At 38.6% G+C, this 21,408-nt stretch overlaps 2 protein-coding genes across 12 annotated transcripts in view; one reads left to right on the top strand and one right to left on the bottom strand.

The window, feature by feature from the left end:
• The first annotated feature begins 111 nt into the window (after positions 1–111).
• Positions 112–18,704, top strand: LOC121898883 (serine/threonine-protein kinase DCLK1-like). 3 transcript variants are annotated; one of them, XM_042414379.1, is made up of 16 exons: positions 112–202; positions 580–962; positions 1,139–1,485; positions 9,346–9,445; positions 10,138–10,254; positions 10,818–10,912; positions 11,842–11,929; positions 12,024–12,193; positions 12,616–12,735; positions 13,004–13,150; positions 13,599–13,732; positions 13,895–13,972; positions 14,304–14,397; positions 14,538–14,618; positions 14,759–14,872; positions 16,382–18,704. In XM_042414379.1, exons 2-16 carry the CDS (start codon positions 602–604, stop codon positions 16,526–16,528), a joined length of 2,193 nt encoding a protein of 730 aa, XP_042270313.1. In that variant the 5' UTR covers positions 112–202; positions 580–601; the 3' UTR covers positions 16,529–18,704. The 3 variants fall into 3 exon arrangements, with proteins under 3 accessions (XP_042270313.1, XP_042270312.1, XP_042270314.1); XM_042414378.1 differs by having other exon boundaries at positions 14,301–14,397; XM_042414380.1 differs by lacking the exon at positions 16,382–18,704 and adding an exon at positions 15,716–15,888 and having other exon boundaries at positions 14,301–14,397.
• Positions 18,705–19,065: 361 nt separating this feature from the next.
• nbeab (neurobeachin b) overlaps positions 19,066–21,408 on the bottom strand; it is a 205,827-nt gene continuing 203,484 nt past the window's right edge. For 5 of the 9 annotated variants that reach the window (XM_042414356.1, XM_042414357.1, XM_042414361.1 and 2 more), the window contains one exon: positions 19,066–21,006. In XM_042414356.1, coding sequence (XP_042270290.1) covers positions 20,916–21,006 — 91 coding nt within the window. In that variant the 3' untranslated portion in view covers positions 19,066–20,915. The remainder of the gene's footprint in view (positions 21,007–21,408) is intronic. The other 4 variants (XM_042414358.1, XM_042414360.1, XM_042414362.1 and 1 more) reach the window with 1 other exon arrangement.

Raw genomic sequence — 21,408 nt, 5'->3', positions numbered from 1 at the left:
GGACACCGGCTACAGCCCTGCCTCCTCTCTGCATCATGTGAACACCACAGCAGAGTAGACACACGGCAGACAGGCAGACGCACCATCACAGGGGCAACAAAGGGACGCATGGTTCATATGAGGCATCAAATGAATAAATGATTCATTGAGATAAGTTCCGCTTACAGATACACGTTTGATTGCATCTGTCCTCACCTCAAAGGTAAGAGAAATTGCACCATAACAAGAAAACTCATATTCTGCACCATTTTCTTGCAATATGCTATGTTTTATTATTTAATCTACCTATTACCCTTTAGCCAAGGTCAGGCTTGTGCAGTTATGATGTTGTATTATCTATCGCAAATGCATGTGAATTTTATTGCTATAAATATTGCATTGAGTCAAACCGGGGAGCATGAAATGGGTGTGACATGTTACTTCATAATCTGTACACCAGCAGCATCAATGCTTGTATCTTTGCTGTTTAAGGATGTAAGCAACTAGACTGACAGAGAGCCTAATTGCTCTAATTTATTGCTGTATGTAAGTTCAAGTGAAAGATCTTACTGAAATAGCAATTTTCCTTGTATTATTTAGGGTGTCATAGTATTGCACGGTCATGGAGCTGGAGCACTTTGATGAGCGGGACAAGGCTCAGAGATACACCCGAAGGGGCTCGAGAGGGAATGGGCTCCCCAGTCCCACTCATAGCGCTCACTGCAGCCTGTACAGAACCAGGACACTGCAAGCACTAAGCTTAGAAAAGAAGGCCAAGAAGGTTCGTTTCTACCGCAATGGGGACCGCTACTTCAAAGGGATTTTGTATGCCATTTCTCAGGAGAGGTTTAGGTCTCTAGATGCACTCCTGGCTGACCTCACAAGAAGTCTCTCAGATAATGTCAACCTGCCCCAAGGGGTGCGGACCATATATTCCATTGATGGGACGATTAAGATCACCAGTATGGACCAGCTGGTGGAAGGTGAGCAATTTTCTTGAATGGTTGTAAGTTTGCCCAAAAATGTGCTTACATTGTGATATGAGATCATGTAAGCAGATCTTAACTAAATGCGTGACCTCCTCAGTCCTGTAGAGCAGAGGTAACCAATTATTTGTGGATTAATTGGGAAATCTGTTAATCTTTCTTGATTTGTGCAGGAGAAAGCTATGTCTGTGCATCCATAGAGCCCTACAAGAAGCTGGACTACACAAAAAATGTAAATCCCAACTGGTCGGGTGGTGCTAAGACTGCTGTGTCCCTCCGTGACCCTTCTTCCCTTGGTAGTGGCAAGGCTGGAGCCCCAGAAACTAAGGAGACCAAGGACTTCATCAGACCCAAACTGGTAACCATTGTCCGCAGTGGAGTAAAGCCTCGCAAGGCCGTACGGATCTTGCTCAACAAGAAGACTGCACACTCCTTTGAGCAAGTCATGACTGACATCACAGACGCCATCATGCTGGACTCCGGAATCGTCAAAAGGATATATACAGTCGACGGCAAGATGGTAGGTGTTAAGTTATCATTCATAGTGGTAATTTGGTGAACTGCATACAGTATCTGGTCAAGCATTTCTCAGTAGGATACAAATTGGACAACATTCAAATCAGGCAACGGAAGTCTTAGACAAAACAAATAAGCTTTCAGTGTAAGGGGATAAATAAAATATGTAGTGTGATATTAGTTTACTCGTGATTTGTTTTTGTTTTTTAAAGTAGACGACAACTTTTTACTTGGGAAATGGGCCAAGGAAAGTCTAAGAAATTTAAATGCTAAACAGAGGTTCACAATTAAACTTTATAGTTACAGCATGAGATGTATCTGTATAAAAAATGTAGTAGTTAACTGTGTACCAATTAAAGAATCATATCTGCTTTTGGTCTCACAGATCTTTTGTATATCCTCTGTTTGTGCATGATTTTCAGTGCTCCCTAGGCTCTTGTCACATGGAAGCGTTAAACGCACTTATTGCCACTTGCAAACTACACACCATGCAGTTCAGGGCACAGTTTTTGGCACACAAGTTGCAAGTGAAGTTGGTTGATGATCTCCTTGTACATTTGGTACTGATGTCATGTTTTTTTCTTGCAGGACCTTTTAAGTGCTATACACTTATGAGAGTCCCACTGGTTCCCATATGTATCTTTCCTCCATTGATACATTAATTGCCCTGAAGAGGGAAGGATGCTACTGTTGGAAAAGAGTCAAAAGGAGACTAGCATGACATTTTGTGCATCTGTTTATGCCTTGGTTCAGTGCTTTACCCATATACAGATTTTGCTGTTAGGACAGCTGTTCTGCTGTTCAGTTTTATTAGCTCAGCACAGTGTACATAAGGCAACCTTTAACACACATTTGCAGTCAACACAGAATAAGGGATCAACTTGATTTGCAAAGTTAGGGAATGTTGGAGGTTTAGAAGAAATACAGTTTTGCCTCAGACATGTCTTTGTCATGTCTTTGAGAATTGCTTCCTTTCCCAAGGAGAGACAGCTGGGAATATTTGGTAAATCTATTATGAGAAATAGGTTTCTAGGACTCCATTTAATAGCGTGCTACTGTTTGGTAGGAATATGAAATGGATATCCACTTACTGAGTTAGAACCAGGAGAGCAATCTGATCAGTGACTTTTTGCACCCTGATAAGAATCTGTCTTGCATTCTCTTTTCTCCCAGGTATGGAAAAGAACACAATACAATATCCATTATGAATATTATTATACCGTAGTGATCATCCTCGGTGCAAGTGTCTTATTTCACGCAAACATCATACCCATCCATTTAATTAATTAACATTCCTCCGGATATTATAGCAATTACAAGAGATGTGGGTTCAGCTTTATGGGCTGATATGGATGGACAAAACCGGAAGGCAACTGCACTTAAAATCTACTGAGAAAATAAGTTACAAAACATCCCACTTAAATATTCAGCTCTTCAACTAAACCTATTCACAAACTTACCTCAACTCTCTATTAGTATCCTTATCACAAAATATAATGATTTTTTTTTTTTTTTTTTTTTTCCTCTGATGGTTTCTATGGTGACATGCTTTCCTGAGCTGGTTGCTAAGGAACAGCCTCTGCGGCAGAGCGGTGCAGTAGTGATGTCAGGGCTGTAGGTGTAGTGTGAGAGAGCTCATAGATGCAGTGCTTGGTCTGTCAGCCTTATTACACACATGGCGGCAAGATGGAGCACATGGCAGAGCTACAGTCTAATCTCAGGATAGGACCTGCTCTGTAATGTTGTGTAGAGGGAACAGTTGGTGCTTTTCACACCAACAAACAAATCACATATCCATTACTAAACAGTCTTTGCTTCCTAGAATAATATGTAATAAAGTATAATTGGACATGAAAATGCAAATTGATTTTTTTTTTTTTTTAAATGTCCTATATATGCCTTCCTAATTAGCTGTTGTATTATGTGCATGGCAGTGCAGTTCTGTGCTCTAGTTTCCCTTCTTTGTGCTTTTTGTCATGTTGTGACTCCAGATGGCCAAACGAGCACCCGGTGGCAACAAAGGGCCTGTTTTCACGGACGTTTACCCTTTGGTAAATGACCTGCTTGCACTTTGGGTCCTGGGACAGAGGCATTAATATAGTGTGATCCCTGGTGATATTCTCAGTCAATCACGTTAATCCCCCTGTCTGTTGTACAATGGAAGTAACAGCCCAGAGATTTCTTTAATTTCTTATTTGTTCATATTTATTTTGGACTCTTGGCTCTGCGTAGCAGGTGGCTCTGCTTGTTGGCTGTTCCTCCATACTGCTGAGTCATTCTGTAATGGTTTTCTGCCACAAGAGTCAGGATTAACTTGGCCAAATGGACACAACCAAGTTAATGGTCTTAGACTGCACTTTGTGAGCCTCAGATGACTGATAAAAATAGAATTATCCACAGGGAAAGTAGTACAAACATAAGGTAGAGAGAGTGCGATAGACAAACAGACGCCCTGCAGACAAGGTCTTTTTAGGCAATAGAGCATGCCATGGCCTGGTGTGATCCTGCTGTTATGCGTGGGATGGAGCAGTGAGTATTTGCATGACTGAGTAGGTTTGAGGAGACTTGGCCTATGGCATTCCAATCCCCACTGTAATGGCTATGGCTTTGCACTGTAATTGTATTATGCACACCACTAACTTCTCTGTGTTAGAGTCAATGCTTCTTGTTGAAATTGATGTCAACATCCACTCGAGGACAGAGCCTGGCTTGACATCAATTCATGAAAGCAGAGGCTTTATTCTCCATGGTAAAATTATTCAATAGATGTGATAAATGGTTCATTCATGGTTTTGAAATCAGATTCAGATTTGAAGTGGTTAGTTGATTTATGGTGCTCTAAGTGTCACGCAGCAGAACCTAACTTATGCTTTCCATTCATTTCTTCAATTTGACCTTGACTCTACCATCTCCTGTGTGCACACAATGAATCTCTATTGGTCTCATACCATAGACGTCATTTCTGCATGATGCGTAGCTGCATGTGGCTATTTGCCTTCTTAGGAAATCAGTTGTTTCACAAAGTAGTTTAAAATGATCAAATGTCGTTCTCCTGCAGCTCAGTGACATTAAATTTAAGTGGGTGTTCAAAATAGAGAGACTAATTGCCTATCTTAGTGGGTACTATTCTTAAGAAAATAAACACTTTTTAATGTAGAAACATATGATTAAAATATTTGTTAGTTCTGTCCTGCTGATGGAATGTATAATTATAAGTTCTGGCTATTTGAAACCTCTCACTGTAACTAAAGGGGAGAAGGAAGGATAAAAGATAGGAAGGCTGTCTGGCTTTCCTCTCACCTACTGCTGTGACTTGGCTATTAATCACAGAGCAGTCGCCTGCTCAGTGTCCCACTGCATTTGGTATATAGAAGAATTTTTCTCTCTTATCCTCATTTTGTTCTAAGAAGCTTGTAATTATGCTTTCAGTTAAAGTGGGAGTTGTGGTTTTACTACACTTTCTGCAGCATTCTAATTTTACAGCATGTCAAATAAGTACTGTGAGCAAAGGTTTAAAGGATATATAGGGGTCTGCATTACTTTAAGATAATGCTATACAGTTTCAGTTAATGATGATAAAGCAAAATATTAAATTTAACAGTTTAGTCATACTTCCTAAACATCTCTTGGTGATTTAACATGATTATAAATGAATAAATATTCTAAAATGCTTCCTTATATGAAATGGCACATTACTCCCATGATATCACTGAGCAATCCTTTTCAGAAAATGACTTGGAAATGGTCTTTCTGCTGTTGAAAATCAGACATTGCTAGAACTACTAAGGGCTAAATATAGAAACTCATTGACAAGGACAGAGTGCTTGAAACGTGTGAGCTTCTGTAAATGAGTTTAAATGTCTACTTTGGTCGCAAATGTGTCTTTTATGGAGCTAAACATCAATGCATAGTGCTGACCAGCACTTTCTAAGACTGCAGTTTCTCATATCTGTCTTCAGTTACAATACCAGTCAAAAGTTTGGACGAACATTCCCATTCACTTGACTCAGTGTGTCCAAACTTTTTGTGTAGCAGATCATATTTGAATCCTAGATGTCAGGTTCACACTGATCATGTTTTTTATTTCTTTCTGTGGATATTCTGTTTACATCCTTTGCTCTTTTTACAGGACATAAGAGTACATACCGTAGAGGGTGGATAAACAGACTGCAGCAAATAATTGACCCTACATTCCTGAAAACCATGTAAAAACATTAAAGTATGTTCTCAGACTGTATGTAAGGGCTACTCATGCAAAATGCAGTAGACCCAATTCAAAATTAAATGTGAAGATGAGTCATGTTTCTCCCTGTCGTGCTGAGCAAGTGGCTGCTGTGTCTCTCACTTCAAAGGGGAGATTCAGCACCCTGGAGAGCTCCACCTGTCCGTTGGTGGAACATTTTATTACCAGATTGTGTGTCTTTTGAGTAATTTAGGGTAATTTACATGGCTCAGATTGATTACCTTCTATAACTTGCATACCTCCTATTGTGTTTCCTTTGGTCTGAATTTCAGGAGCAACGCTTGTGCTTGCGGAAATCACAGATAAAACCCTGACGATCAATATTTGCACAGAATGCTCCAGGACTGCAAGAGGTGTGTGTGTGTGTGTGTGTTAGGGGGAGGGTAGGCCTGATGGAGCTGCTGTGTCACTGAGCCAGCAGACATATGTGATCAATATAAAGCAGCACATTCATGATTGCCCTAGTTATGCTGTAAAATGTAAAAGTATGAGGTTTCTTATTTCCTAGAATTTAAGATGAACAAATGTAACACCGCTGATGTCAAATCTGAAAATGGGGAGTGGCTCTAATGATATCAGTGAGCTCTGTTTGGCTCAAGAAAGACCTTTTTTCTTTTTTTTTCTAGATGAAGCATGTTTTGTCACCCTTAAGTTGGACATTGTTAATTGATTAGATGTCTCTTAATGGCTTTTAACCCTTAATGGCAATCGTATACCATCAAAGCCTGTTGCCATGATCCTTACTACTCATTAGATTTACTTATCGTCTATAAGGGCTTTTTTTTTTGTTTTGTTTGTATTTGGCGATTCTTAAGAGAAAGATTGGGAGTGACATTCAACAAAGGTCTTAAGCCTGATTTGATCCCACAACGTCGTACTTACAAGGTGTTCTGCATTATTCTGTCTTCTCCAGACTGATGGTGACATTGTTCTGTTGTCTGCGGTTTGTACCGCTCAGTGCTCCAGATAGAAACTGACAGTGGATCTTAAAGTAGCCGTGTCCCTCTCATCGTTCCAAACTCAGCCGGGATTCTGCCTGGTCTCCTTGGCAACGACTGTGCAGCTCTCCTCCCTTTGGGATCTCGCACTCTTTTTGGAGGAGGGGTGGGGGGCAGGGGCCGTCAGAGTGGGGGCCATATTAAGCCCTTTTGTCAGTGCTCAATGTTTATTTTAAGATGTCATGGCTGAATGACCTTTGGTTGTTAGAGGAGGGGCTCTTGCTGCAGGTTACTGATAAACCAATCCCTTTTTGTTTGGTGGATAATCCAACATTTCATTTTTGGCAAATGATTGATACGATATTTTCCTTTTTTTATTTATATACTTTTTTACTGTAAGTGTATGTGAATATAATGCTAATTCTCAAATTTACTGGTACATTTTCTCTGAAATCAAAGATTTATACAACAGGAACCAGAATATTGGCATATTGTACCGTAACTAAGACGGATGATATAATGACATTTAATATATGGTTAGAGGACAGTGTGGTGGACAGATTGTGGTGGCTTTCTTGTCTGGCCTACTTTGTTCAGCGCTTGAGTTATCGTATTTGACTCCTGGTGAACTTTCCATGCTTAATGAGACTATTAATAATGTATGTACTGTACATATCGGATGTTTGCAATTAGCTGTGTTTATATTTCTCATCAGATTTTATTTTCAGATTTCAGTATTAACCTTGTTGTCCTCAACTACATCGTAAAAAACATTTGTTTACTACAGTTATTAGTTATGAGCACTGAGGATGCCGTAATTCAAGATTTAAAAAAAAAAATGCACTTAATAACTAATATCAATATGGCATCACATTTCGTTTAAAGGTTTTGCTGAGGCCTTCTGAGAGGAAATGAAAACGAGCTCTACCTTCTCTGGCACACTGCTGTAGTTAAGTACATCAATAACCCTTTTGAGTAGAAGGTCAGGACTCCATCAGCATCTTCATTTATTTATGACGCTGCATCCGCTGAGATGGGCTTCTGTTAATGACAGCAGCAGATGCATCAACTCAGTCATATATTTCCTCTTCGTAGAAAACGATTATCATTTACATTTCTTTTCATCTGAGATCAAAGCATAGGTAGTGACTGTTCTTAAGCATCACTGCCAACCATATAACAAGTTATAGTTGTATACTTTTCAGTTTATTTTACGATTTTTTTTTTTTAATAGATTTTAGGTTTAGTTTATTTATGCCATCACACATCAGATTTTAACTAAAAGATCTAGTAAATTATAAAAATGCTTCCACTTGAAGAATTATCCTCATTGTGTCTTAATATGATTGGCTCCCTGAATGGATGACTGTTAAAGACATGTTTTATATTTTACATTTTATACTGAATAGTGCAGGACAATAGAGGTCAATTAACTTAATCTCCCACCAGGAATGGAAACAATTTAATGACAGGCAGACTGCATTTGTCACAGACTGTACTGCATGAAATCCAACAGGTTTAAAATGAGATTTTCTTTGCTTAGTGGTCACCCTAGAGACATTTTCATCTGCAGCCAGGCTGATATACCGGAGAAAAAAATTATTAATTCCATTATTCATATGCTGCACACATCGTAACATTAATTTTCCCCATGTACTTTGGCCACTTTGAATATGCAATTACAGTGTATCTGCTCAACTGCAACCTCATATCTTGAAGCCAGTAGCATTGTTTTCTCACCTGGACACTGAGATGACCTGAAAATGTTTGATTTTGAGGAAAAAAGTAGCTCTTTACATCCATACATTTGTAAAATTAGATTTGAGAAGTGTTTTTTTTTTTACTGAATATGACAAATCATGGTAGGCAAAGGTTCAAATGGTCATTTGTTCATAACATTACAAAGGCTGAAGGTCATTGTGATGTTTATGGTGTTTTTGCATGGACCTGTTTGAACTTTGACTTTAGACATTTGCTGAAAATTGTACTGTAGCCTCTGAATATACACGTGTGTAATACAGTAAAACTGTATATGGTTATGCAATTCCCAGTTTAAACTGATATTAGAAAATCATAGTTTATGGTCTGTTTTTAATTAATGTATATATGTAATAAGCCGTTTTTGCATCATAGTCATAGGTAGAAGCACAATACATTTGCTAATGGTAAATATTTATTCAGAGATCACTGTGAATGTATTGAACAGTCATTTCATTTCATTCAATATATTTTATGTACATGACATTGCCATCTTAGTATGCTGTCTGAAAACTACACAGTCCTCTGAGGTGTTTCTATGGGTGTTGGTCGCTGTTGTCAATTTAACAGAATTGTTACTGAATCTCTTCCCAAGATGCTCCATTAAAGTTTGGAAGTGGTCCAAACTGGCTCGGGAGTGCAGCAGCAGACAGTGTCAGTGTGCGGGTCTGTGCACTGATTGAAAAACGATAGCAATGCTTATGATGCTTTCTAGATTTTTCTTGGTGTGTCAGGTAGTTCAAGACAACACGACTGTCTTTGGAATTAACATGTATCACTGGAGAGAGTGCACATTGCATATAAAACTATGCAATTATGTAAAACTTGACTGATTGACTGGACAAAGCTCTGTGATGAAGTGCAACTTTGATTTCTCTTTTTCAAATCTCTAGTTGTTTCACAGAAACATTTCTATTTTTACCAGATCACCTGCCTTCAGGACTTTTTTGGAGATGACGATATATTCATCGCTTGTGGCCCTGAGAAGTTCCGTTATCAAGATGACTTCAATTTGGATGAAAGTGGTAAGTGTACTTTAAATTATAAAAAGACTTATGACTTACATCGCTCAGTGGGAAGAGCATAGCACAAACACCCTCAGGTTATGTGTTGTTGTACTTCAAATAGCTTTTTATTAACCTGTCCCCAATAACCCATAACCCAAGTAAATACTGGATGTGCCAAACAGTGAAACTATTACTGTTGTACTTGTTTTTACTTGTACATCTATTCTCATCTATTCTGTTCCTCCTCATACTGTTATTCCTCATACCATTAGAAGTACTGCTAGTCTACCTTATGAGGTGATGTAGAGAATATGCTGCCACCTCATTTCACTAAATTTGTGTTTTATATGTGTGGGCAAGACTTTATCAAAAATTGGGGAGGTGTCACACCAAACACTGTGAATGAAATTGGCAAACATTTAATAAAGACCTTCTGGTAGAAATTATGAAAGCTCGATGGAGTGCTGTTACAGCTTAAGCACAGTTTTGTGCTTGCAGTTGGACTGAACTGTGTATTATGTTTGTGGCTCTGTGGTTTAGTCTGATGACAGAAATTAGTCCCTATCACTGATGTCATACTGATAAAGCTTTTGTAGCTGCTAGTATTTGGAGCTCCATAGAAGCCTTGCTCTTTGCCTTTCTAGCAGATGGATAAAGGTAAAATTTAGGTAGCCTAGTATTATCGTTTTTTTTCCCCCCTTCATCTATAGAATGCAGGGTGGCAAAGTCTGCATCGTATGGACGGCTCCCCTCCTTGCAGGGTCGCTCTTCCCCAAGAAGTGGCGGGATGTCCCGCAGAAGCAAGTCCCCCTCATCCACTGGTTCAGGTGAGACTTTAACTGTTTCCCAAATCCATATTACACACTAATTGTAAGCTGGTTTAGAGTTTGTAGTGTGTTCACTGTGGAAAAGTGGCAAAATTAAGTATACTGCAAAACAGTTGGAATACATACTAAAAAAAGCTCTTGATTTGAGTGTGTTGTTGATGGTCACTATTCTCCCACAATGTAACGCAGAGGAAATGGAGGATTTACTCACAGCTGGACAAAATTGAAAGTATTGTGGATAGTAGTGAAACAGCTGCAGGAACACTTGATGCATGTATTGCATAATTTCCTGCTAGTATAAAACCATGTTGTATGTTGATTTCTTATTTACTAACTGCAAAAAAGTACACTATGGATATTAGTAAAAGGTGTATACTGTACACAGTTAGTATGCAATATTATATCTTGACACAAAGAAACAAACAAAAGGTAAATTTATTGCTCTAAAGTTTCAAACATTGTTCTCACAGGATTATTTCTATATACATACCCCTTTTAAAAAGGCCTCTACATTATTTAATCATTTTGCTAATGTTTTGTCTCCATTTCTGCTGTGCCTACAGCTAATGGGACTGCAGGCAGTCAGCTGTCCACCCCTCGATCTGGAAAATCTCCAAGTCCCTCTCCAACCAGTCCAGCTAGCCTCCGTAGACGTCAGGTAATGAAAATGGATGTTTCTTTGAACAAGCTAATAAAGTTAGATTTATAAAGATAGAGATTTATATTATATACAATATTTATTTTAAATGATGCCATTTATTATACCAGAGAGGCTTAGTTAAGACATGTAACAATCCCTTTCATCAATGAATAAGCTTTAAAGTATTGTAGTAACATCAAATTAAAAGAAACCTTGTAGTTAATTGATGGGAATAAGTTTGATTGATTTCTCATCAGAATATTGCCTAGAAAATGTGTTAGCCACCACTAGTATTTACACCATTGAGCTTAATGTTTGTTTTTGTTTAGCAGTAGTGAGACTGAAAACACTGATGGTATAGGTGATCACAGGTCTGCATACACTGATGTAAATATCAACTTTGTTACATGTTTCTGAGTTCAGGACAAAAAAAGCCACACCTCATGTACCTCCATCTGCACAGTGCTGTGTTTGTACATGTATCATGAAGCTTCTTCTTTTGGATGAAACATTATCTGTACTGCAGCACATTTTCACTGTGATTATCTTAGATCTGTGAAGGACAACAACGTTGTGAGACTGCATAGCACAGTCAACTCTTGAGCCAAATCCAATTATCAGTGATACCATCATTAATTAATCATAAGGCTGGCTGGGGTTAGCATTGTGGCTGTGGCAGAAGATGATATTTTCTCTCAATCCCTTTTCGGACTTCATGCCAGTCTTTATCTTGGTGAAAAGGTTGGTGTTACGTTTCACCACGCTTGATTTCTTTCTGTCTATTCTCAAAGTGCATACTCTAGGCTGGCAGAGTGGAACAAATAGGCTTTGTGTAAGCTGGCTGTAATCACATTTTTACAAGCTTTGCCTTCTCTGAAGTTTGTGTAAGACAAGTTTATCAGGGTGTCTTTTGTTGTCACTCCATGGTTGTCTCTCTTTTTTTCCAGGGATCTCAGCACAGTGGCTCTTCACTCTCTTTAGCCTCTACCAAGGTTTGCAGCTCAATGGATGAAGGAGATGGGCTTGGCAGTGAAGGTAAGACATTGCATCAGACATAAACCCACTGAAAAAACACTGTCTGCAAGTCATGTATTTAATACTGTTTATAATCTATTGTTTCACTCTACAGCTGAGCCCATGGATGAGTACCCATCAGTCCCTGCCTCCATAGCAGAGAGGTACAAAGTGGGGAGGACTTTAGGGGACGGAAACTTTGCTGTGGTCCGAGAGTGTATGGAGAGATCCACTGGAAGAGAGTATGCTCTGAAAATCATTAGCAAAGATAAATGCAGAGGAAAGGTGAGCCTGTCTCTGCATCTGCTGACTTTAATTATTATACCTCCAAGTTTTGGCTAATTCGTTGTCATGGAGATTCTTTTTGGTATATAATTTTGAACTTTTCTTCATTTTGATGCCTCTTTAATTTCTGTATTGGTCAGAAGATGGCGCTATCTCTTCCAGACCTAAAATCTTGGGTCTAGATATTTTTCTCCTCTTATTTAAATAACACGATCATATGTACATGGCTATTATGTATTAAGGAGTTTCACAATTATATCAACTGTCATTCAAGATGACTGATTGTTTCTGAAACTAGTTTGTTTGATATTTTCTCTGAAATGACTGAAAAGTAAGCTCCACTGATAATTACTGTATGTTCATAACTTATTCAGTATTTATAGATTTTTCCCTTGATTAAATTTCCTGTGTCGTGCACGCAGGAGCACATGATCCAGAGTGAGGTGTCAATCCTTCGGCGTGTGAAACATCCCAACATCGTACTTTTAATTGAGGAAATGGACACCTACAGTGATCTCTATCTCGTAATGGAGCTGGTTAAGGTACGACACATTTATTAATTTTTACAAAGAGATGTCAACATTTAGATGTCACAGTGGCATGTCAGGGCCCATTTTGACATATTGCTTGAGCATTTAGTGTTGTTTTATCCACATTCCCTTTTACTAGACATCTGATTTTATTTAATTGTTATTAATCTACAAAAAAATGGATACTCAATACCTGGTAATGGATTTAAAACCTCTCACCTGCATCACCTGCAAAACTGGCAACTTGCACTGTTTCACATCCATATGATTCTTTCTGCAGGGCGGTGACCTCTTTGATGCCATCACCTCTTCCAACAAATACACAGAGCGGGATGCCAGCTGTATGCTGTTCAATCTGGCAAGCGCCATCAAGTACCTGCACAGTCTCAATATTGTCCACAGAGACATAAAACCAGAAAACCTGTTGGTGAGTATGACTTTATAAAGCTTCTGTACTGGCAGTGATGGCATGACATCGTTTAAACTCAAAGTTTCTGTCAGTATTATTGTTCTCAATTGAATGAATATATTGATTAAAACAGTAAGGGATGAATTAGTTAGTCTAAATGAAAAAAATAGCATATAACAAGATGTGATTTTCCCTTTATCACAGAATTTTAAGTTATAGGGCCTCTACTTTGCTCATATTGTTCATTTCAAAATGTCTCCAGATGAACAAAAGTCTGTTTTTACTGTAATGTAGATAGATGTAGTCTGTATTTTTTCAACCCTGTAAAGTTTCTGCATTGCAACCGTTGGCTAATTTTACTGCCACATAGTGCTCATTAATGGAAGCTTTACTACAGTGATGTATAATAATTGGTGACCGTATCACCCAAGGTTTCTTATTTCCCCTTATTGGATGTGTTACACAGGTATACGAGCACCATGATGGTAGTAAATCTCTGAAGCTAGGGGACTTCGGCTTGGCTACCGTCGTCAATGGGCCCCTCTATACTGTGTGTGGCACTCCCACCTATGTAGCACCAGAGATCGTTACTGAGAAGGGGTGAGTCAGAGGGGTTTACAATGGAGGCATGATGATTAGGACATAGCTTCGGAGGAAAAGTTAGAAAATGTATCATTATCCCAAACAAAAGTTAACAGTGATTCTTGCAGATGTCTTTTGTCTCTCTGATACAGTAACTGTCATCTTCCATTACATTTACAGATATGGCCTCAAAGTAGATATTTGGGCAGCTGGTATCATCACTTACATACTGCTGTGTGGCTTTCCTCCTTTCCGTGGGTATGTGCTCCTGTATCTGGAGGTTTATTTTGAGTCTTTAAGAACATTTGGCACCAAATAAATACCTCTATCCATTAAAGAAGCCTTGGTTGCATCTATTGTTATTCTTCTTTGGTTCAGTAATTTCTCTCATGTTCTTCCTTCTTTACTGTCCACACTTTGTGCAGCGGCCTCTTGTGATCTTTTCTCTTATTGCCTGATAATATGAATTACCTGTATTGCTCTTTTTTTTTATACAGAGATTTATTTGTATAGCCTGTGTTCAGTACAGTTTCATCTTCAATCTTTGCAGAAGATTTTGAATGATTGTTGGTTTTAATTTCTACAGCAGTGGTGAAGATCAGGAGGTTCTCTTTGAGCAGATTTTGAGGGGCCAGCTTGATTTCCCAGCACCATACTGGGACAATGTGTCTGACACAGCCAAGGTTTGTGTCTGAAAGTAGTCTTTTCATCTGCTGTCTCTACGCTCCACGTGAAACACTAGAATCTGTCAGTGATCTGTTGCTGTGGTGTCTCAGGCTGCAGTATTTTACCGGATATTCATGGCTAATATGTTTCTCTTTAGGCTCTGATCACCGGGATGCTGCAGATAGAGGTGGATCAGAGGTACACAGCTGTACAGGTGCTCGATCATCCCTGGGTCAATGTAAGTTCAGGATTATGAAATCAAGCCTTTCACCAGAATCATCTTCTGCGCTCATAGAAGTACTTCCATCACAGAGTATGCAGTGTGATACAACAGGTAGAGTTGCTGAAGCTTTGTTATGTGTATGTGTGTTTTTTCAGGATGAAGGTGTGTCAGAGAACCAGCACCAGCTGCCTGTGGCTGGGAAGATCAAGAAGCACTTCAACACAGGGCCCAAGCTCAACATCACCACAGCAGGAGTGTCAGTTATTACAGTAAGGACTGATCTGCACCCCTCCACACACTAACACTGCATGCGATAGATTACATTCTAGCTGTGCTTTTTTGTTTTTGTAAATGCGCTCCAGCAATGATGCAAAATTAAAAATACTTGCACTTTTAAGTTTTGAACCACAATATGCACCAACTGCTTAATTCCTTAGACGTGCAGAAGCTTCTCATCTTTATGCTTTGGATGTCATTAAAATTAAATTTTAAGTTGAAGACAGCACTGCCTGCTATTGCCCTGAAGCAAATGAATCCATTACACATTATTTTTGTAGTTCATGAAAAAAAGTCTCTTTTCCACTTTATTCTGCATACCATCCATCTGCTTCTTGCTGCCAGGTCCTCCCGTGTGTGCTCTGGCTCTCATCCTTCTGTTAGATGGACTGTCAGCACTATTGTCAGGAGAACTTAAAAATAAGATTTGCTAGGTTTCGGTAGACATGATTTCTTGAACAGTTTCAGAGCTGAGTTGGATTTGTGAACTTGGCAGGAAGGCAAATAACCTATTTTGCTATTTTACTACCTGCTATTGATGGGGAAAAATCTATTGCATTCCTCTACATTTCTCATATCTGGCCTTATTTATTTAATATTTATACTTATTTATTTTACAGGTAAGCCATGAACTCAGTTGTCAGTTGCAAAATTGGAATATTTCTGAGTTAACAGAATGTCAGTTGACGGTGATATGACATTTCTACCAGTTTTTTCCTTCTCATCGCAGCAGTTGAAACTAAAGTTTATAGTTTAATGCTAATCAGGTCAGTGATGCTTTAAGTTCAAGGTGATCCACTGAGTTGCGCTCGTCTCTCTCTGCTCAACTTGACCAGGACTTTACCATCCAGAGGTCAGGGTCTTTGGACCACTACCAGCATCCAGGATTGTACTGGATAAGGTACGGTGCAGCGTAGCACTAATATATGAAGTGCTTCCATGGCAATGTGCTGGCAGTCTCCATTGCTCATCCCCTAAAGGGTTTGACCCATTGCCAATAAATGGAGCTTTTCTCATGCCTCGCCCTTCTTTACTTCATCAGCTTCATCACTTGATCAAATGATTTCATCTCACCAAGGCTACCTGGTGTGCAGTTCACTGTGCTATTTACTTATTCTGCATAGAAAGTTATGCATCTGTAATGCTAACTGCATTTGAGTGCATGTTACATATTTAGCAACCCAGGTCTGAGTGCACTTTTGTTTCTTTATAAGAAGTGCTGTCACTGATGTAAAGATGTCACACACCTGACGCAGGCAGACCATATTACCTCTTGTTGCTTTTACTGGTTTTGTTGTGTGTTGCGCTAGTTTGCTGTGTCACAAGATGAAATTATATTCTGAGTGGACAAGTAGTGAGACAAATGCAGCTTTTCAGATACAACTGCATGCTCACATTGGCTTAACTCAACCACCACTGAGGCACTCTGGTCAATTCTAGATGATACCACTCCTCATCTACCTCATCAACCTAACGGTTGCTGCTGTTTCACCCTCTCTCAGACCACCCCACTTGATAAGGAGAAGCAAATTTTCCGACGAAGACGCCACCATGATGTGAAGCCCGCTCACCACCTCCCACACAGTGTCGGTGCCGGCGCCTCCCACAGTGTCAACCCCAGCCTCTCCCCCAGTGAGTCTGAGGACTAATCCTTAAGTTCGGCCGACACTGTCCGTTCACCCACCCCTCCGTTCTCGCTTCCTGCCTGAGGCCACAGCACCATCCACCCCACCAGGGGAAACGTCTGAGAGGGTGGAGCGCAAAACGGAAAGACAACACTTTGTTCAGTCTGCTGACTTGGACGTTCAGACTGCCTGTACTCATTTTATTTTTTCCGTCGTAATACTTTTATTTTAGTTACAGACTACGTTGATCAGAGGGACAAGTTAGTTTCTCTGGATCTCAGAATACACCTTATAAGCATGCAACATTTTAAAATATCTTTTCCCTTCCCTTTCTTAAAAAAAAACAAAAAAAAGCCAAACTGTTAAAGCCTTATTTCTACACAGCAAGCACTGGTCCATTGTAGTACTGTAGAGCCCTCTACTGGTAATATTGTATACTGCAGGAAAGCCAACCTGCTTCATGAAGCACTTAGCTTTTTAGTGGAAAGGGTAAATGCAGAACATTGAAACCTAAGCTTCTATATATTAAATTACCTGATTTTTGTGATATGACGAGTTCAGTACATATGACTTATCATACTGATTTAAACGCTCTTTTGGAAAGTAATTTTCATGCAACAACAGATCACTCAAGACAATACTTAACAGTAACAGTCACTTGTTTATACTATTTGACATCTAGATTACCCTGTGCTGTGGTACTTGAGGTTCTGGTGCATAAATCTTAAACCCACTGTTTAAGAGGACTTTATAAAAACTGAAAAGACATGCTGCTATATTGTTAACATAAGCATTAGATGTACTGAGCAGATTGTTTGTTTGTTTGTTTGTTTGTGTAGGACAAATGACGAGTTCATTTGCAAAAACAGATAAAAGCCATTATTAAAATGAATAAACACCTGTTCATAAGAATGGCTTTTATGTGTTTTTGCAAATGAACTCTTCAGATATTGTCCTGCCACCCAGTAGCTCACCTCGTGACGATGATCGAGGACGCTAAAGTTTGACTGTTGATGGCCCAGCTAACCTGTTTGCTTGAGGATGACTAGTGAAACAGTTTTGTTACCGTACATGTCTGTGAGTGTGGGCTTGTTAATTCGGTGGTGGTACAGATGAATGTCAGTGCAATGTAGTTGGTAGTAAGTGCATGTTAAAAGCCTTGCCTTGGCACATATGGATTTAAGTGCAATTAGGTGTACCGCCCATCGAGCACAGTATCAAATCTGCCCAACGCAATGCTGGAATGAGTGAGAATGGATCTGTTGCCAGAATATTATTGACAGCCAACTGACACACTTCTCTGTCAGAGGGAGGTAATTAGCTTTTTTTTCCACACACTGAAATAAGAAACAAGTTAAATGTTGGTAAATACAGCAAAGTGCTTCCAGGAAAATCCATTATCTGAATATTTGTTCATTCAATCAATACTTGTCGGACTTTTTTTAAAAATACTCAGATCAAACAACATGATTAAGTCTAGCTCTCTGGACTGTATGGTACTGTATGTCTTCTGACCACTTCATACATGGTTCACTATAGACCAGATATTCATGGATATAAATGTCCTCTTCTCTTCTTCAGAGACTGTACCCTGCATGTGTGCTAATATGCATCCTAAATTAGTTGTTCTGGTCTTTTACTGTTCAATATACACCTGTCAGATATGAAACCATTTCTGTTGTCATTGTACGTGCTGTCTTGGTGAATGCAGTTCAGTTAAGGCACACTATAGTCATACCATTGCCGAGTTAAGACTTGTATATACGTATTTTAAAAGAAATGTAACATCACAACCCTGACTTTGTTGAAAAAGGGCTCTTAAGTTTCGACTGAAAGGGAGCAAACCAAAAAGCACAAGGAAAAGCAGGTTGTGATTTTGACTTTTTGGGAATGTGTTAGCTTCCTCAATACTGTATCTGTTTTTCATCATCTGAAAAACATGTAATGTTTATATACAGTTTGGAAAAAAAAAATGGCACTCAGACAACTGGGAATGTCAGTATTATGTGGAAGCAAATAGGGAATGTGAATTCTGTATTATGTCCATCCATAGTCCATTAATGTAAGGATGTTATAAAAACAATCTGAATGAGAACAAAACAGTAAGTTCTTTTCAATTCACAAGAAAAATCTATTGTTATGGTTAAAAAGCAAACTTAACAACAATGTACCAAAATCGGGAATAAAAAGAATTTAATTACTTTGTGAGTCAGCGACTTATCTTCATGAGTCAGTAGGCAGCTGTGTGTGAAGGACAGCCTGCTGCAGATGGGTTGACTGCAACAAATCCAGACAGCAGATGGCAGTAAAACCAAACATAAGTTTATAAGATCTTCAATAAAATTCTTCCTTCAGTTACTCATTTACCAACGTACAGTACCAGTCAAAAGTCACCAGTCACTTTTTCATTCAAATGAATGGGAAGGTGTGTCCAAACTTTTGAGTGGTGCTGTATATTTACACATACTTTATTAAAAGATGCATTAATACATGCATGAATGTTTTGAGACTTGCTCTCCTACACAACAATAAATATCCTGACACTGGTAGATTCAGTTTTATTAAAAACACAACAAAAAAAAAAAAATGAAAGCAGTTGAATTTACAGTTATTGATTTTAACATTATGGCACAAGCTCGAAACATATTCTACCTCTTCCAAAACATATGCAAAAACAACTGGCAATACAATTAAAATGATATAAATCATAATATCTTAAAATATATTAAATGAAACGAAAATGCTTAATGCTAACAATTTATTAACAAAATTAGTTTTTTTTCAAGCAAACTTAAATTCTCTAGTAAAAATGATTTCACAGTAAATCAAAGTGAGACTAATGTCTACAGTAGCTCTTAGCATGCAAAACCTCAGTTTTGGGTAAAGTGGTGTCTTGTGGAACCGCTACAAAATCAGGGTGCAAACTCAAAATCTATTTTGTTGCATATTTTGTTTTAAATTGTCATCTCACAGCGACCCACTTCTCATTTCTGTAATTTTAATGCACACAATAGCTTTCATATCACCAAAAATAGTCCATAGTCATTTTTGGAACATTATTCTGTTGTTAATTAGATATTTTTTTTATTTTGTCACACAACTGAAAGCCTTCCTTAGACCGTTTAAGTAACCAAGTAATAATATTGCTTACCAGTGCATGGTGTTCATGAATTCAGATTAACAATGAACAAGCAAACATTTTGTGCAAAAATAGGCAAAAAAAAATGAAAAACTTAGATGCACAAGTAACAGTATTAATGTCTGCAGAATGTCTTAAGAAATGACACTTCCTTTTACAAAATGTCTCAACAGCTCTACCACATACACAAACACCTTAACTGTCATGAGATACTATTCAACAAATGTGATATTTAATCCTCTGGATGTGTTTTTGGAGCAAAACCAAAAAAAAATGTTGGTAATTGTTGCACTGAATGAAGTATTTAAATCATTTTAAAATCTTACAGAAAAGAATAACTCGCCGTTCATAAACAAAATAGTCCTCGATTTCAAATAAATACAGAAATATCACAATTATCCTTTTTGCTGACATCATGATTCAAAAACAAATATTTCACAAAGGACAAAGCTCACACTGAATTTGACTCTTCTTCCATATAGACACAAACACAACAAAGTAACAGCAAACATTTTTGTCTTTTTGTCACATATACATACATCTGACCACTGTTGATAACAATGAGCAAACAATGGCCATATACATGTATTACTAACCAACTAATATCTGAAGTGCATTGCAGACATTTTGAACATTTATACATGGCTCACATGATGGAAATGTTGTCAACATGGTGGCTAATCTAACAGCATTTAGATCTCTCAGCCTTTACAGGGAAGAAACACTTTACACTGTTCATATATACACAGGTTTTCCTTTTTTTTTTTTCTAGAAAAGTGTTCCAAGTGAGATATGTATCTGCCATACAAATGTTGTATAAATGTTCCTAACACAGGAGTTATTTTGTTTTGCATTTTCACAGTTTGAAACAGGAACTTAAAGGCTTGCATTGGGTATGTTTTATTAACTTAACCGTTGAATTGTGTTGACTTGAGTCGATCTCACTCACCTTGACCAGAACAACGCATCTGCTCGACTCGGTTGGGGAAATGCTTCAGCTGTTGCTCAGGTAAGACATGAAGACCAACAGAAAAAAGTGTCCCGATTGTTCAGCAACAGACAAATGGCAACGATTTTGCCTCAGAGGCCAGATGACACACATGTAAACACACTTAGTTCTTTATTAGCTTCACCGTGCTGCTGATCTCCAGTACGCTGGATTTCCTCCATGCTCGGTGGAGCTTCTGCAGCACAGTGCGGTCGCTGGTTGATAGGTGTCCCTCTTACCCTCAACACTTGCCTTCTGCTGGGCGGATCTGCCTTTTACCCTCCTCAATACCGGTTTTGATGCTCGTAGTGCCACCGGTTGAAATCTATGTTAAATGCTACGATACTTCCAGAGGCCATGCCTGTAATCAGAGTCCTGAAGAGCAACAAAACCACAAAAAAAGATCATCAAATCCCATGAGACGAAAAACATATAGAGTTGGGAAAATAGAAAACTACAATTAATCTATACATTTATTCTCATGGCTTTAAAAAAACATTTTATAATTGATTCTATTTCAAACAGTGTGTTTCTATGAGTAAGGAAGCAACATGTATTAAATGTGTTCAGTGTTAAAAGATTATTTCCATTCATGTGAATAGTTTGTTAAAATGTCCACAGTGGTGGGTGAAACAAGCATAAGAGGTCATCAGGGGCTGTGACAGTAAATTACCGGGTTCCTCTGACAACTGAAGTAGACCATTGAGTCCCAGTGTCTTTCTGCAGCCCCTTTGCCCTCATGTCCACTGCGGGCTGGTATGTAGGAAAAGCAGCTGA

Source organism: Thunnus maccoyii, chromosome 6 (genome assembly GCF_910596095.1).
Source record: "Thunnus maccoyii chromosome 6, fThuMac1.1, whole genome shotgun sequence".
Taxonomy (NCBI): Eukaryota; Metazoa; Chordata; class Actinopteri; order Scombriformes; family Scombridae; genus Thunnus; species Thunnus maccoyii.
The sequence above is the reverse complement of the archived record's forward strand: the minus strand, read 5'-3'. Positions and strand labels throughout refer to the sequence as shown.